This window comes from Chelmon rostratus, chromosome 5 (genome assembly GCF_017976325.1).
Source record: "Chelmon rostratus isolate fCheRos1 chromosome 5, fCheRos1.pri, whole genome shotgun sequence".
In the NCBI taxonomy this organism is placed as follows: domain Eukaryota; kingdom Metazoa; phylum Chordata; class Actinopteri; order Chaetodontiformes; family Chaetodontidae; genus Chelmon; species Chelmon rostratus.
The window spans coordinates 19,082,414-19,099,861 of NC_055662.1; the positions used below are offsets into that span (position 1 = coordinate 19,082,414).

At 41.0% G+C, this 17,448-nt stretch overlaps 2 protein-coding genes across 2 annotated transcripts; both read right to left on the reverse strand.

The window, feature by feature from the left end:
* Positions 1-1,077: 1,077 nt before the first annotated feature.
* fem1c (fem-1 homolog c) lies at positions 1,078-10,911 on the reverse strand. Its single transcript, XM_041936893.1, has 6 exons — positions 9,547-10,911; positions 6,482-6,651; positions 6,186-6,374; positions 5,235-5,746; positions 3,798-3,974; positions 1,078-3,532 (listed from the first exon to the last, which is right to left on the reverse strand). The coding sequence occupies exons 1-6, from the start codon at positions 10,088-10,090 to the stop codon at positions 3,268-3,270; spliced, it is 1,857 nt and encodes a 618-aa protein (XP_041792827.1). The 5' UTR covers positions 10,091-10,911; the 3' UTR covers positions 1,078-3,267.
* Positions 10,912-12,121: 1,210 nt separating this feature from the next.
* tmed7 (transmembrane p24 trafficking protein 7) lies at positions 12,122-16,087 on the reverse strand. Its single transcript, XM_041936894.1, has 4 exons — positions 16,021-16,087; positions 15,513-15,716; positions 14,361-14,606; positions 12,122-13,555 (listed from the first exon to the last, which is right to left on the reverse strand). The coding sequence occupies exons 2-4, from the start codon at positions 15,669-15,671 to the stop codon at positions 13,319-13,321; spliced, it is 642 nt and encodes a 213-aa protein (XP_041792828.1). The 5' UTR covers positions 15,672-15,716; positions 16,021-16,087; the 3' UTR covers positions 12,122-13,318.
* Between the last annotated feature and the right edge of the window lie 1,361 nt (positions 16,088-17,448).

Consider the following 17,448-nt stretch of genomic DNA (forward strand, 5'->3'; position numbering starts at 1 on the left):
ACCACCATTTCACTGAAAACCACAAATGTGCAACAGCTCAGTGTTTAAACATTTTTGGACAACAACAGAGCTCTGCAGCACAGAGGGCTAAACTTCTATATATCAGGCATTAAATGCAGTGTTTGTTAGTAGGGTCAGTACAGTTTCGGTCTTTTCCTGGGATTTGTCGACAAAATGACAATGATAGAGTATCACTAGCCTTATCATTTTGATCTCATTTGTCGTATCTGTGCCGAACAGCAAATTGCTTCTAATTTCTTGTACTATGGCCAAAGGTAAACATATTTGGTTAGTTCCTGTGACCGAGTGGGCAAATAATGTCAGTCAATCTCTCAACAAGGAACAAACAGTCCAATTTCTCTGCAGAGCACCCAGATAGCCACTGTTGTTGTTGTTTTATTGCCTTTAAGGAGGGAGTCTTAAACAAACAAGCCATAAATCTGCATGTTTTTATTTGGGACACTTCTTAGAAGTGACTGGATGCACAACATGAGCAACTGGCCCCCCACAATGTCAAAGGTTTCTCTGGACACATTCCAGTCCAGAGGGGTCCTCTGTCCACCCACTCCCAGCTCAAGTATCTGGAATGAGTCTACAGCTCAGTGACTCTGCAGTAAAAGCAGCAGGAGCGTGGAATGGAAATCCATAAATACAAGTAGTTAAGAGCACAACCGCCTGTTTGAAAGGTAACACGTGGTAATAAATTATTTTTTCTGCCTGACAAAGTTATAGTTGCTTTTGAATATTTCTGTATTACTATGAACCTTTGGAAGCAATACATTTTGTGTACACACTGATCAAACTAATTTGTCAGTACCATCATATGAATTTCCCTCAGGACTGATCGCAGCCTTTTTCCTTAGGAAATACTGTTTTCCTGATGGGAAGGAAACGTGCAGCTTGACTGTCTGCCGTCCAAATGAAGCCATGGGAAATTACCGTAAACTCAAGCTGAAATGTAGACACCTGAACAAGTCGAAAGACATCATCCCATAGAAACCTAAACCTTTGCTGAAATTCCCATCTACGGAAACAGACAGAATAAGGAAATAAAGACATTTGAGAAGGAGACATGTGCAACATGGGTTTATTGTCAAACTGGTTATTAAGACATGAACTTGATTAATGCCATATCAAATCATAAACTCCACTGTAGTAAAGTGCAGATTCAAATCAAGTTGCCCTGGGAGTCCTCATACATTTTCTATGTCTGCTTTTGAACTGTCAGATTTAATAGACTGCAATATGAAACCTACAAATTATGAAAAGCCCTTTTTTTTCCAACCCACACATCTAAAGCTAATGTGCAAACAAGATAATTCACAAGCTTTACGATTCTGTATGTTGCGGCGTCCTCCCACTCGTTTGTGTCTTCAGTTCTCATACAATTGGACGAAGGTTGTACAAAATGAGCAGAACTACCCTAGCTGTAGTCTAGTTTGGAGTCTAGGAGTTCTTGTGACAGGTTTTCTGCAGTGACTGGTTGGTTGATATGCTGCTGCTGCACATGCACAGTGGGCCAATGTTGGTAAGTTACTCATGAAAAGATCGACAGCATTTAAAGGTATACTATGCAGGAATTGTCAGTTACTGTCTGTAAACAAAACATCCAAACTTGGCCCCTCCTCGTGGGCTCAACGCCACCAAAAGTGCACTGCTTGTATGTATGCTGCAAGCAACTGCTGTAGAAACTTTATCTTTGTTGTAAAAAAAAAATAATAATAATAATTCTGCGCCGTGTCCACCATTTTTGTAGCTTCCTCTTGGATGTGTAGCATGCTGCTTCCGGTCTGTCAACTACTAGCTACCTTTTTATCAAGTCCTGACCTCATCCGTGCGCTGTTATTAGCTGGGGGCTAGACACCCACTGCCAAAAGGTTGAAGCCCAGAAAGAAAATACAGGCAGAGGGTAGGGTCTCTGCAGATGAATACACTATCACACACTTCAGAGGGATTACTTTTGTATGAATCTATTCATTGTTTCTGGGGAAAATCCTGCATAAAATATACCTTTAAAGGTCGTCCATGTACGAACGTCCAGAGGTCACTTCTGTGTACCTGCACGCTCCAGCGGCTGTAGACAGTTAGTTTGGCCACTGTGGTTTTTAGTGGCAGTCATGTGCATTATGGAATCTCCATGAGCGCCACCTCACCAAACTCTTGTCTTCAATTTGTGTAAGCTCAAAAAAAAACCAAAAAAAAAAAAAAAAAAACACTCTGCATACAAGGAACACCTGTGTGGCAGTCACTCTTTCACACATACAAACACAATCACTCAAATTCATTCACCCTTCTTACAACAATCAGTACAATGGTTTTGCATCCCCCCTTCTGAGCGAAGTAAGGGACACTGAAGCAAACGGCAGCAATGAGGTAAACACAAACTCATGAGATATTGCACAGACAAGTGCCGGCACAGAATACAACAGTCTCTCTTTCCAACAGCCTAGCCTGTGCATAGGAAGAATAAAGCACTTATGGTGTTCGCAGACATTAAACCCTTCTTGTAAAGCTTTGTTATACACTAAAGTGGGAAAGACAAATGAGTCTAGAATCCACACACCTTGGCAGATATCCAGATTTGCATGACAAAAACTAAATGTATTGTAAAAGTACAAAAAAAAGAGTAACCTAATGATGACTGAGGAAGGGTCCATGACTGTTGGCAACAGTGATGGGACAAACAAAAAATAACCTGAAGTCCCAGCATATGTAGAAATGCCTCAATCCTTGCTTTGAGAACAGAGAAGCAGGCAAAGTTGAGGCTGGGTTGGAGCCAGCATGGAGAAAAATCTCTCAAGTTTCATTCAATAAATAGCATAGTGGAATATGCAAAAAAAAAAAAGAAAAAAAGAAAGCAAAAATACGTAAACCCCTTGCTCAGTTCATCCAGACATACAAACTGTGTTTGTCCATGTTGCAATCCACTCCTAATATATCCCCACAGATCGAGCTGTGACCAGTCAGAGCTGTGGCTCAATGAAAGAGCAAACACAGGAAGAAAATAGTAGCTCATTCCTCCATTTACTCCAGTCATTTATCAGTTTATCCTGGTTGCATGAGGACATTTTGTTCACACATATCTTCAACTTCATAATCTTCAAATTGTGTTTGGATTGCAAGCCAAACCCACAAAATTGTGTCTTTCAGCACCTCAAACACCTTGTGGGTCAGGCGTTGACCTCCTCAGTCTGACTAGTCCACTTGATGTAATCGCACCTTCTCTTTTCATCCATCCATCCACTCCCCTCCACTTCTTCATGATCATTATCTGTGGAGCAAGACGAAGGCCTCTAGTTTCTCTGGGATGTTTCCCCGGTAGTCGAGGCTGTGCTTGATGATAGCCCTGGCGGCTAGGCACTGCAGCGTGGTGTGGTTTATGGGCTGGATCACATTCCTAGACAGCTCCTTCTCGTCCAGGAGGTCGCAGGCCGTTTGCTGGAAGGCATTCGTGCTGTCAAAGTGAGTCCCGCATGAAATCAGCAGGTTCATGATGTCGGGGTGACCATTGGATGCGGCGATGTGAAGGGGACTGGTGGGTTAGAACAGAGCTGCTGTAAGATTATGCTACAAAACATGTTACCATTAGTCTGGTTTGACATGTTCTTGATGTTTGTTTAACTGGTGGCTGTCTTGATGGTATATGATGGTGCAGTTCAGGAGCTTATTAGGAAAATTTTTCATTTATCTTTTCTACTTTGTTGTTTTTATTTGCAAAAATTAAAACCAGGTTAGGGAATGAACACAAAATCATGAGAGCTGAAACTAGAGTAGTAGGAAAATTAAAACAAACAGACCTGTTGTCATCTTCATCGCGGCTGTTAACATCTGCCCCACACTCGAGGAGGATGGAAGCGACTGTGAGGGATGGGAACTTGCAGACAGGATAGCGGCCCACACAGGTGGTGTTGCGGTCAACTGCCAGGTGTAGTGGACTGTAGCCATTCTTACCACATGGCTGGAGCTTCAGGAATCTGCGAAGATGTGGAAAGATATCAACTTCTCAGTCAAGGAATAGCAACAAGGTGACAATGCATTACAAACATCATGATAACAGCACTACGCAAATACAGGACAATGTCCCAACTGTGTAACAATGTGGACTTCAGGTCTGATTTAACTATTGACACAGATTGAGACAAAAGTCATCTTTATGTACATGGTTCATTGTAGAGGTGGGTGGGGGAAAAACACATAAGAAACTCAAGTCTTACCTCCTACAATTCAGAGCTGATTCAAAAATCAATTTTCAAAATGTCAGTGTGATGTTGATGGAACGAAAACGCTGGAACTCAACTAATCTTCAAAGAAAAATGCACTTGCGAGCATTTTTAGATTTAATGATTAAAAATTGCCTTTGTGAGATGAAAGCAAAGTATACTGTAAACTTTCTACGCCATCACTCAGAACCTAAACTCAGTGAAGCAGTGATAAGCAGTAACAAATGAGAGCAGCTGATCAACACACACTGCGGCATTAAACAACTTAAACCAATTGAGGTGAAGAAAATAACTGTGCTCAGTCTGTTTCACCTGAAAAACCCTGTGCCTGCTCACGTCTTGTACAATGACGGCTTTCCTCAGAGCAAACGGTGCAGCAGAGAGGCTGCTCGCCACTGCTGGAGGCATAACATTAACAACGCAGCGAAGCGCTCCCCCTCATTTTGTTATGCATACACAGCCATGAGAGTGTAAGATGCTTTTAATTTAACCCATTGTAGTTTTTTCAAATAAAAAGGTGGCAGATCATTTATCTTAATTGCCATTTATCTTTCATATTGTATTTCAATGGACTAAGGACACCAGTGAATGGTTTAGCCCACAAAATACTGGAGCAAGACACAACAGAGAGAAAACAGTGTTCTCTTGTCGAGTCATTCAATCGAGAAGCTAATCTGAATTGAATTCGACACCCAATAATTGGAATCGAATTGAGAGACTCCCAAACATTCACACCCACAATTAATTGATACTAATTCACAAAAGGCCTGTGGCAAAAGTGGAATGCAATCATTAGTTCACTGACACTCTCCTATTTGCTGAAAAAGGGGATGTAAAAATGCTCTCAGAGACGTTTTCAGAAACGAGGTCAAAGAAAATCACTGCCACAAAACCAGAATTCCCTCAGAACTACCATGGATGACATCGTCAAAGTGGATGACGTTGCTCAACATTTGAAGATTGTCCTCACTGAAACAAACTGTTGCCAATACAAGTAATTTACATAGAACCCACCTATAGATGGTTTCCTTCTTGAAGTGGTCCTGCTCCGCAGTACATGGCACCTTCTCTAGAAGACAAATTAGGTGCAGGATGATTGACAGGGCCTTGCTGAGCTGGGCAGGGTCAGGAGGCATCGGCCCACTTTGTTTAACTGCCCGCTCAATCTCCAACACACTCTTGGAAAGAATCCCCATCAAGTCCTCAAATGACACAGATGTCCCCAGGAGGCCCTTGGCCCTGTCCTGCAGCATGAAGGAGAAGAGCTCAGCGAACGATAGCAGGCTGGAGGCGGTCATGGGGCTGAGGGGGTCCAGGTTGCTCTGCTGCATGTCCAGTGCATACTTCCACAGATTGATACAGCGCTCGAAGTTCCCAGAGTCGGCGTAGACAGCGCCTCTGTAACGGATATAGTAAGACGTGTCTGGATGTTGTGGGCCAAGGATTCTCTCACGGATGAGCAGTGCCTGCATGCGCATCTCATCCGGGTCAGATATCAGCCCATCCAGCTCTTCTCCATTTGTCACCTTGGAAAAGGATTACAAGGTCAAGACAATGGCAGGGTGCAGCAGTTTAGGCAGTCTATGCGATATGCATGCGATGAAGTGAGGCTTTGAAGAAGCAAAGAACTTTCAGACCTGATACTGGACTGCTGCAGTGGTTTCTTTGATACACACAAATCCTGCATAATACATACTTTCTCCCTATGTGCCTGAAAACCTTTTTTTTTGTGAAAAAAAAACAAAACAAATATGTGCAGCCTCTGTCTCCAATGTAAGGAATATAATGGGCAATTTTCCCTGTACAGTGAATTAAAAAGCACTCTGCTTGCTTAAGTGTGCCTTGACCAAAATATGACAACGTCAGCAATAATATAACAAAAAAAAAATCTCAGGAGCATTTTATGCAATGCAGAATCACACAGGGGTGGCGCAAGGTGAAAGACAGAATCAAACTAATTCTCACCTCCCTGGCGTAGTCATAAGCCATGATCAGCTGCTTGGGTTCTGGTTTATGGACAATGTTGTTACTGTCCATATACCTGAGATCCATGGCTCTCTTCCAGTATTTTAAAGCTCCTAGCAGATCTCTCTTCTTGTCAACAAATGTGGCTCCCAAGAGCTCCAGGGCATCAACACGTTCCATGTGGCTTGTCTGCAGAGGAGAGAACGTACTTCTTAACTGATTTAAAACATCATGCCTTTCACACAAACACGCACACACCTGTGCAGACAAACTCTCCAAGTGACAGAAGCCCTGACCTGCTGGTGTGTTGTCAGATCATCTACGATGTTAGTGTGGCCTGTGACGCTGGCAGAGAGTAGGGGGGTCATGCCATAGCCGTCCTGCTCCATGGACGCTCCATACTGCAGTAACATCCGCATGATCTCTAGACTGCCCGATTCTGCACAGTCATGAAGTGCTGTGTTGCCTGTGAACACAAGGGGACACATGTCTTACAACAAGCTACAGACTATTATGATTTGTGAATTCAGACAAAGACATGCCACTGCACAGAAGCTGGAGTTCAGAGACGAGTATTTTGATGCAATGCAAAGTTTGTGTTTTTATATTTTAATAAGCACTTAAGATTTACTTGAAATATACTGAAACTCTCAACAGTTGACTGTTTATGGTGGCCTTTCTGCCACAGGCATAGTTATCAGAAACAAGTAGTGCTATACGACCTGCAGACACATTTGAAGAATGTATATCCATGCTTTGGGAGAAAGCAATTAAGATAATATTTTTGATTTTTTGGTGCTAATAATTGGAGCACTAATTGCAAACTGGTCATTAGTAACTAGAATATGATTAGATGTGGTATAATAAAAATAAACTCAGAAAACATTGTTCTTGTTTCTACATAGAGACGCAGAGAATCGTGGAGCTAGAAGCCAGCTGTTTACCCAGGACACTGTCTTTTCTCTTGGAATATATTCAAAATGGCTGCAGACCATCTGATACCAGGATTATCGTGGATGCTGCCATTGAGCTCTTTGTTACATGCTCACTTCCACCCAATGATTACCCATTCTGGTGCAACTCAGGTCATACCACCTCTAGTTGTAGTATAGTGGGTAAACCAGCTGAATAGAAGCTTTTTCAGGGGGAATGTCAGCTCAACTGTGAAAAGGCTTTGCAAAGATTTCTCCATTAGATAATATACCATCATCTGGCACCGTGCAACATTTTGAAACAGTCTTTGAGCTGTTTGCTTTAACTTGATGGGTGTGTCAAATCATAGGTAAAACAGCCTACACATAGGTTGCCCCCTGACATCTTTTCAGTGTTTTATGGATAAAGCAATAAGACCTTCTGCATCCAGACAAAGCATTAGTGAGTAACACTTAAGTTCTATATATAGTGTTTCATAACAATTGTTACATGAACACAAGAGTCTGGGTTAGAATACAACTAAGCCTAAGCATGTCTTGCCTGTCCTAGTCCTACAAGCTTATCTTTCCAACAGGTTACTCAGTCCTCAGGGTCAATCATCAACAAAAACATTGTAAAATTAAAGATTTCCTCAGCTGGCTCTTCCTGGCATTAAAAACACAGGTAGTTATTGTTCTGGAGGAAAAGTTCTTGATTCAATGAAGTTAAAAGAATCATCATGTCCATCCTTACAGGCCTATATATTAAATGTACCACTTTTGCGTAATACAGCTTTGCTTTCACTTGCCTCTAGTCTGGCCACTCTCACTACACTGAGGCTAATCCATATTCACGCAGACGAGACCAAACAGGATAAATCAGGGATTAACAATTATTTATACTCTAAAGTTTCTGCCAAAACTAAACTGATTCTTTTTTTCATCTTACTCTTGACAGAAGACAACTTGGGGACAGCTGCACTGCAGCTTTTCCTGCAGTTTCCTACAGATGGATGGGGCAACCTGGGTTAACATTGTAGAAAAATTGTTGAACATTGGTGTTATGGTTTTGGGTGGCTAAACACTTTCAAGTGATAAAACATTTAACGTTTTAATGATTTTAAGATATTAAAAAATGTCTGCTCCAAAGCAATATTATACTATTTCATCATTGTGCTGCAATACATTTTCCAAAGTGCCTTCTTTGGGACTTCCACAAAAACAGCTTCCAGCAGAATTGACGATTTCTTTGGTAGGGAGGTATGTTCAACATCAGTAGTTTTATATGGTGCAGGAAATTTGTTGAGCTTTACTTGTCTGAGTGATAAATTCACTTCCACAAACAAAACAACTTAATCCAGAAACTTAGGAAATCCTTTCCACAACCAGGGATGAGTCTGAATACTCAGTATGTGCCTCCAAACAGAATTTAGGCTACCTTAAGGTCAAGTAAGGAGGGCAGCTTTTTAAACAGTTCAATCGGCTGCGATTGTGGCGCCATGACCATTTTTTTCCTACCATGCTTGCCTCCCTCCATCAACACAATGTCCATTGTTTTTGGAAATTTGCCACTTCATATCTAATATTACACATCTACTCCATCCTGTTGTTTCAGCTGTCATGGGAAAGGCAACAGTCTGAAGAATGGGCTAGTTAAGAGTGCTTTCCACCACATTCATCACACATGATGCTGTCAAACTCATTTGTAAGCACATGTGCTGGTTTGTGCACATTAGAGCGCCTGTCTCCTCCTGGTCAGTGTGTGTGAAGAAAATTGGTCACTTTTGAGATCCACTGTAACAAACATGAATTTAAGATAACCACGGCTGCTGTGCTCCATGGAGGAAGGAACAATACACAGTTTCCAGCCTTCTTAACCATCTACAGCGGGGCCAAGTGTTTAATATACAGACTTAATTTAAGATAGGATATCACTTAAATGATTTTCTTTTCAAGCAGTCCTGTGGTCTTATCCCAAAAAAGACAATACCCAAAAAACAGATGGACATAAATACCATCTAAGGAGAGAATAAGATATTTCAGGCACACCCATAGAATCAGTCCAAGCTGACCTAGTTATCATCACAGCTTTCCATTACGGAACCAGGAGTTCATTTTATTCTGTTGAGTCACTTCAAATGGAAACAGGCAAAAGCTTTCATCATTATTGTATACTGTTGTTCCTTACTGGTCATAGCAAAGCGTACATTTAGATCTGTGCGCAAAAGCCGTTTTTTTCTTTGATTTTAAAATTCCTTGCTATGAGGTCAGGTCCACACCTTTATCATCTATTTAGCATTTGTCAAAGTGACGGTAGAATAGAAAATTCAAACCATATTGAACTCTGCAATATACAATTCTGCTGAATAAGTTTCTTATTTCAGGGTCAGTGATATTGCGAATAAATACTGTTGGGTTGCTGCTGACAACGGAGTGTGCAACGCACTCACCTTTTACACTTTTCCTGTTGACATCTGCACCTTTCTCCAGCAAGTACTGCGCTATATCCTTGTGTCCCTTGTAGCAGGAAATCATAAGACACGTGTGGCCGTGTCTGTTGGCCACCTCCAGGTCAGCTTTGTGCTCCACCAAGTATTTCACAATGTCCAGGTGACCATCAAAGCAGGCTGCCCTCAGGGGTGTAGAGTTGGTGAGGGTCGTGCTGTTGACAGATGCTCCGTGGCCCAGCAGGGACTGGACCACCTTCAGGTGACCTGCCGCCGAGGCGGCCCAGAGAGGGGGCGCTCCTTCGATGGTCTCCCCGTCAAAGTTCACTGACCCACCGACCTCAACAGGAGCGCTGCAGCACTCCAGCAGATACTCTACCAGGTCCAGGTGGCCGTACCGGGAGGCCATCAGGAGCGGGGTGGCCCCGTTTGTCTTCTCGCCCATCAACTTGGTCACCTCGTGTCCATCTTTGTTCTCCAACAGTTTCTGAAGCAGACGGAGCTTACCGTCCCTGGCTGCGTTAAAAACCGCTGTCTTTAAATCCATATCTGTGAGTTACTTTTACTGTTAACGTTAAATAAAGAGACAATGGCGTCCGTGGAACAATCGGTCAGCGATAACTCAAGGTGTAAATGAACGTGGCTATGGGCTGGTGGTGCTCGGGACCTTTTGTTTACAAGCTCCGACTTCCTAGCTAAAGGTAAACCAGCTAGCTAGCGTTTTGGTTAAAAAGCCCACAGCAATTCGTGACTTTCTAAACTTCGGCTTTCAAAAATAGCATCACCTGTCCGTTATAGGAATCTCTAACTCTATTAATAACTCAGACGTTTGAGACGACCCTTGGTCCAGTAATACATTTGTCGCCGAGTTAGCAAGGTGGCTAGTCAACTTCCTTGATCAATTTAGCTAACCGACTAGCTCTGCTTACCTCAAATACTTTACACCTCTTTATTGATCGTTCAACCGATACTCATCCGCTGACATTTCTTCCCCTCCAAGAAGCTCTCCTCCACTAGCTCTGCTTCCTATGTATGTCATTGTTTCACAACATACTCCTGGGACGTTATTTATTTTTGCTTGCGGAGGGCCGAAATACAGAAATCCACCCCCACCCGTTACGCCGTGCTGCTGTTAGCTTAGCCTGGGAAAACGACGTTCGGTCTCTCGTTCGGCCAAACAAGCAGGGGATATCCCCGGTATCTGCGTGGTTTTTCTTTCGCCCACACGTCGAGAAGAAACAACAGACGCTACCCCCAAAACAGCGAATAATAGTCGTCCATGTAGCCGCTCAGTAAACTGGCACGACAATATTCTCGGCGAAGGAGAAGGTAAATAGGGAATGGCTATCCACCCACGGCTCAACCGGATGATCACGACTCAGTTTCTGTCAAATCGTAAACCCAACGCAGTCTTTTTTCTCCACTAGCGCAAATGATTGACGTGTAAACGACCAATCACAGAGCTGGTACACTCTTACGTGGCCAATAAAAAAATAACAAGAAAATTGTTGCTTTTTTAAGTTCCAGTGACTTTACATAGAGATTACTACGAATGGAAAGAGGAATACGACGTCAAAAATATGTTCAAAGACGTCCTCTGTGTCTGTCGGATTAATAAATATTTTGAAATATTGAATGGATGCAAAGATGGCTATTATGGCCTTGAATATACCACTCCCTACAGGAAAAAACAAGCATGACCAAGGGATGTACTCCATTAATCAATCCCTCACTGAAATCCAAGTGTTTATTAATGATAAGAAAATCAAGGCATACCCCGACATTTTAACAGAAAGTTTATTCAGCCAATCAAATAATTTAACAAGCTCCCAGAATGCCTCAGAGCTTATGTCCAAAAATGACGTGCCAGTGCACTAACCTGTAAATGCACCACCTACCAAAGCTTACAGTGAACATAAAGCAAGAGGGGAAAGCATAACAAAGGAAGCAAAGCCAAGCCAGAACTAATAAATGGTAATAATAATAATAATAATAAATATGGATCTAGATAGTTGTTTTCAATGTCTCTGGAATCAGTTCTGACAGTCAAACAACACCAAACTATAAAGTCAAAGTAGTGTCATGTTTTTGATCTTCTCCAGTGGATTAAATGCAAATCTAGTTTGTTGTAAATACAAAAGTTGTATTTTTGACCAATTTCTCATGCCTTCCGCCTTGCCAGAAGATGAGCTGATCTCAGTCAGATACACTGTTTTGTACTGTAAAAATTCTACAGGTGAACTTCAAAATGACCACATAATACCATGGCTGTATTTAAAACCTGTCAGATTTTGTTTGCAAATTAGTGGATAAAGAGAGAAAGAATGACACATTGACTTTCACATGAGTCCCACCTTAAGCAACACTACCAGGTTGAACTAAGTCTAAATCTTAATGAAACTTGCATGTTTAGAAGTTTTCTTTCAGTATTGCTGATTGAATCAGATGATGAAAAACTGAAAAATGACATTCATATTATACAAAGACACATTCGATATAAGCTATCCAAATCTTTCTTCCTGCACCTTTAGAAAATTGAGTAGTCAGAGGGGACAACATTTGAAATTACAACTACAACTCAAAGTTACTAGAATGATCTTATATTCAAGCAATACCTTGCAAAACATCAATTTTACAACAGTGCTGTAAAAAACAAAGAGGACAATATCAGCCCACAAGATAAACAAGTTGTTACACTTCCAATAGCAAAGGCAGAATTAGATTTAACATTGCAAGGGAACCACTGAAAGACAAAGATTTCATAACAAGTTGGTGCACATAAAACTGCCACTTTAGACCCAAAATGTGTCATCTTCAAACACAAGAATAATATGAGTTATTTTTGTCCCCCACCACACTGAGTCACAAAGATGTTATTAAGAAAACCCAACCTATAATTAGAACGTTTTAGGAAATAATTCACCTAGGTGTGGTCAACTTGGCGCATTACTTTCCCCCAATGTATAATTTAGAAAATTTAATCTAAAATGCAAAAACTGACTTAACCATCTGCATCTCTAAATTCAATCCTTCAACCCAAATACAAACCATTTCACTATTATTAAAGGATGGCTTACTCTCTGTATAGCACACTCCCCTCTCAACTCTCCTAAAATGGCAAAGCTGATAAAAGCAAACACAATATCTAGTCTCTCACTTAATACAGTGTGGTTTAATAAGAAAGAAAAAATGCAACAGATTTTTAATAACCAAATCCTTTGCCTTGCCTTGTTTTAGAGACCCAATGAACTGCAGATACGAAAAGAAATTCTCAACTCCATACATGACACATTAAGTCAAAACTTTCACCCCCTTGGTTCTTTCAGTGCACAGTTTGGGCTGAAAAATGGAACAGATCAGGGGGAGAGAGGGTATGAGATGATGGGGGTAAAAAAAGACACAAATAAAATAAGAACACATTTAGAAATAATTTCAAATATTTAAAGTATTTAAGGTTTACTTTAACTATATGACCAGCTGCTTGAACTGCCTCAAATACAGATAGTTACAAGCGACATAAACAAGCCTTTCTCCAAGCTTTCTCTTTTACCCCTCAAAAACATTTTAAACACAGATAACCTTTTTGCTCAACACTCATTTGCATAAAGTTGGTAAGAATGCCAGTGCTGAATGAAAATGACATGTCAGATTGTACGACCTGGCCGTTTGATATGATCCAATTTCAGATCAGCACTGATATTCTAACTCACTCTAAGCACACGAGCCAAGGTACGGATAAAGACGTGATGAGTCAGATCCCAGGGTTCAGAGAGTGTTACGATCCAACTCGTGTTGTAGTGGTCTTCTTGTCAGAGAAGAAGCTTCTCAGCAGGACCACCTGACTGATGCTGACCACCAGAAGGATAATGGCTTCTCCGATGGACCAGAACGCCACACGGGTGTTGAGGTCCTCTGCCCGACTGCGTCCCTGGGCCTCACGGAGGCGGAAGTGTGTCTGGTAGTCGATGACGGACTTCAGCGCCTCATGGATGGACACGCAGGCTGATTCCATCTGGAAATCATAATAAAATGGAAGCCAAGATCAATACAAGATATTTAAACTGAGTCTGGAAATGAATGATTGACCAGCTAACAAGAAGACAATTTTAACTTCGTTTCCCAGCTAGAGGGAACTTAGGTAACAAAAAATTCCAATGTTAAAACAACCCACAACAAAATGAAGCGACATAAATTTAAGCTTTGGATTTGGTATCAAACATCTAACTAGTGGCTATAAATGGCCAGGTGTGGTAGTGAGTGCAAAAGCCTGTGAAAATATAATCAAATGTCCAGTTTGGATCAGTCACTACCATTAACACTTTGGTGAAAACATAATGGGCACATAAAACATTATAAATTGTGTTTACTGCAGTAAAACCTGCAAGAACTGCAGGTAATAAATGATTCGTACTTAATAAAATTATGTCCATCCTCGTTAAAACTCTAGATACTCGAATCGACGACTAGACAACAGAAGATCAGTATATAGTGCCGAGCACACCCAGACAGGTGTTTCAGTCATATAAAGCAGGTTAAACCTCTTTTCAGGTTAAAATTGGGTGGAGCTTGGCTGGGAATTTGCAGAGGTCACAAAACGACACATACTAGTAGGAAGTGTAAAGGCTTTACTTGTTATGAGTAAAAGAGTTGTCGTAAAAGAGTATCTTTTTCCTGCGACACATGCTGTGTAGAAAATGAGTCTGTAGTTTCTTACTCAGATAAAATGAACCAAATATGGTCTTCTGTCAGAGCAAATGTACAAGTGTATGCTATATACTCAGTGATAAACCTAAGCTTGTGCAAGTTTATAATCTTACCTGGGTGAGAGCAGTGACTCTGTTCTCATTGGGGAACAGAGGAGGGTCATCACCGACCTGGAAGTCAAAGTAAACCGTCTTGTGTGTGAAGGTGGAGAACTCATTACTAAAGCAGAACTTGTAGGTGCCATTCTTGGCGGCTGTGAAAGTAAAACTGTCATATTGCTTCTTCATCTCCTTGTAGAGTGTAGTGCCATCTGGGTCTTCCAAACGACAATCCACATCATAATGGCCACCGGTCACCACCTAGGAGAACATAAAGACAGGATGACCATACCTTTAGTAACATAATGACAGTGTTTTTTCAAGCCAATATGAATTGTGTCAAGTTGTACAGACACCAAGAAGATGGGCCAGACAATATTTGCAAATCTCATGTTGTGACTGTCCCGTCCAAAGCAGTCAAATGTTACTATAAGTATTTTACTAGAAAAAAATTCTATAGATTTTTTTAATATATGTTTTATAGATGTGATAGTTTTAGCCATAGTTAGGCATAAAAACTGTGAATGACAATATATACATTCATATATAATTATGTCACCATACAATTTATGAAGAGACTATGAACAATATAAATAATAATTTATTATTGCTCAGTCCTAGGAAAGAAGCAACACAGTGGCCTGTGGGGGTTTGCTATTGTGCAATATCAGTAATGATGGCTCAAATGAATTGGCTAAAGGCCAAATAATGTTCTAAGGCAGGTGCAGCAGACAACATGCTGATTCAAATTACTTTAGTTTTAATATTTTCTGTGAAATGACTGCGTTGCAAATTTCGTCTTATTACAGAAATGGAAAAAAACAACTAAGAACTGTGCTGTTAGATCACTGGTGTGAAGACTACAGGACTTGAAAATACATATAAATAATATGATTTACCTTATTGTAACAAAATACACAAAAAAACTAACTACAACTGGAGCAGCAATTATCTGACTGATAAATTATAAGTATTTATCAGTCCGATAATTGCTGTCATAAAGCTGTCCCTAGCCGTGGGATGTTAATGATCTTTCTGTAATCTCTGAAGCCAGGCATTGCCTTCAAGAGTACAGTCTTGACATTGTTCAACTCATGACAAATAACAACTCCCCATTTAGGACGACTGATAAAGACTTGGATTTGGGCCCAGAGAAGATCCACGCACCTGAAATTCCAGTGTACACTTTGTGCCGATGATGATGTCCTCGTAGAAACACTGCTTTGCGTTGTCTGGTAGCTCAAAAGTTAGCTCGGAGCCCAGCACCCACCCACAGAGAAGCTGGGCCCACAGCACCTGCAACAACACCCGAAAGGATCCGTACATCCTGAAGACCGAGAGCCAAGCTTCAAAGTAAAAACCTGAGGGAACCTGCCGACATAAACATTAACAGATGTCAAACTAAAACTAATACCGAGGGTGGCAAAAACACAAAAATGGTGACAAAGCAAACCCGGACATTGATACTGGCGACAAGTTGTTAGCTTAAAGCTAACTCGCTAGCGGGCTGGCCTTCATATTCCAGAGACAGAAATGCCTTTGGAATTTGAAAAGGTTTCTTAGGGCTAGTGTACTCGTGTATTATACGCGCATTGTGGTCATTGAAGGTAAAGTAAATTCAAACATTAACATTTCGTAATTCATTATTTTGTTTCAGTCAGTATTAGCTACTCACCACAAAGTGCTCACCCGGATGCGACTAATGCTAAGAAACGTATTACAAACGTGACACGGCATTGGCTGTCATCCGTAAAAGCCCGCCCTTTGCTCCCTCTCATTGGTCAAAAAGAAGAGGAGGAGCGTTCGTGAGATCATGTGGGTCACGTCCACGTACTTGCGAAGCGTATGTTCCCTCTCGCAGTCAGTGCAATCCAACGTGGCTGTTGTGTTGGGCAATTTAGACAGACGATATCATAAATTTACGGAAACCGCTGGTATATTGACACGTATATGAATCAACAAAAATCTACAAATGTAAGACCTCAAATGATTTCAGTTGTGACTGTAGTAGAAGTCCAGAATCATTATCACTGTAATTTAATATTTCCTCCAGTTTTACCTGGGATCCCCAATATTATTTTAGGCACGTTTTTATATGACTTTTATAGGCTACATCCACATGAAGGCATATGCTCTTGATACTTTGGATAACTATAAATGTGTCTCCCCATATTGCTATTTTTGGGCTCTCAGAAGGCTTCAACCATACATCTCCAAACAATTAGATGTTATAGCTTGCACTTCCTTACAGGCAAGACGTCATCTTCCCCCTCGCTGGAAGTCGACTAATGCTCCCTCCAGGCTCAGTGATATCATGTTCTTTCTAAAGCAAGGCAAGATTTGCTTTGCTTTTTGTGGACTTCGATTTTGTCTTTTATGGAATTACCTGTAATTATGGCTTGTTTTCTTTTGATCCACTGATATGCACAGTACTTGGATTGTATTGTTTTTAAACTGCTTCTATGTTTTAACTGTGATTCTCATTGTCAAGCTGCCACTGTATTCTCCTTTTCTCATGAGCCATATTTCTGAATAAAAATATTAACAAAAAAATAAAGGAAAAGAAAAAAAGCCCTGTGCTTCTAAGAACTGATTGTGTATCAGATTCTACTTTTTCATTGGATGTCTAGCAACCCAACAAACTTCAACGTTCTCCTCAGTGGATGAAGTTCCTACCTGTGGATGGCACCTGTGTTGGGGGCTGGCGAATGCTTTGTCCTCTAAAGTCGTGGTCCTACTTGGTTTTCTTCGCACCAGCATTTAGTTACAAGGGGAACAGTATCTCTGGAGACTTCCCCAGAAACACCCGTGTCTGAGAAGAAAAAGAAAAAGAAGAAAAAAGAGACTGCTGACTAGAGAATGTCATTAAAGACTGAATCTTTATTTTTGTGTACAGCTTATTTTTACTCATTTTACTCTTCATCTAAAGCTAGTTGATGTAAGCAGCTTTTTTGTTTTTGTTTTGGCAACAAAGCAGGTTGGACTGCAATGAAATGCTTATTGGTAGCCATGGTAGTTGACATTAGGTCAGGCACACACTGGTTTATAAGATGCTTCTGCATAGCTATCATATACCATCCTTGCCCTCAAAATAAACACTATA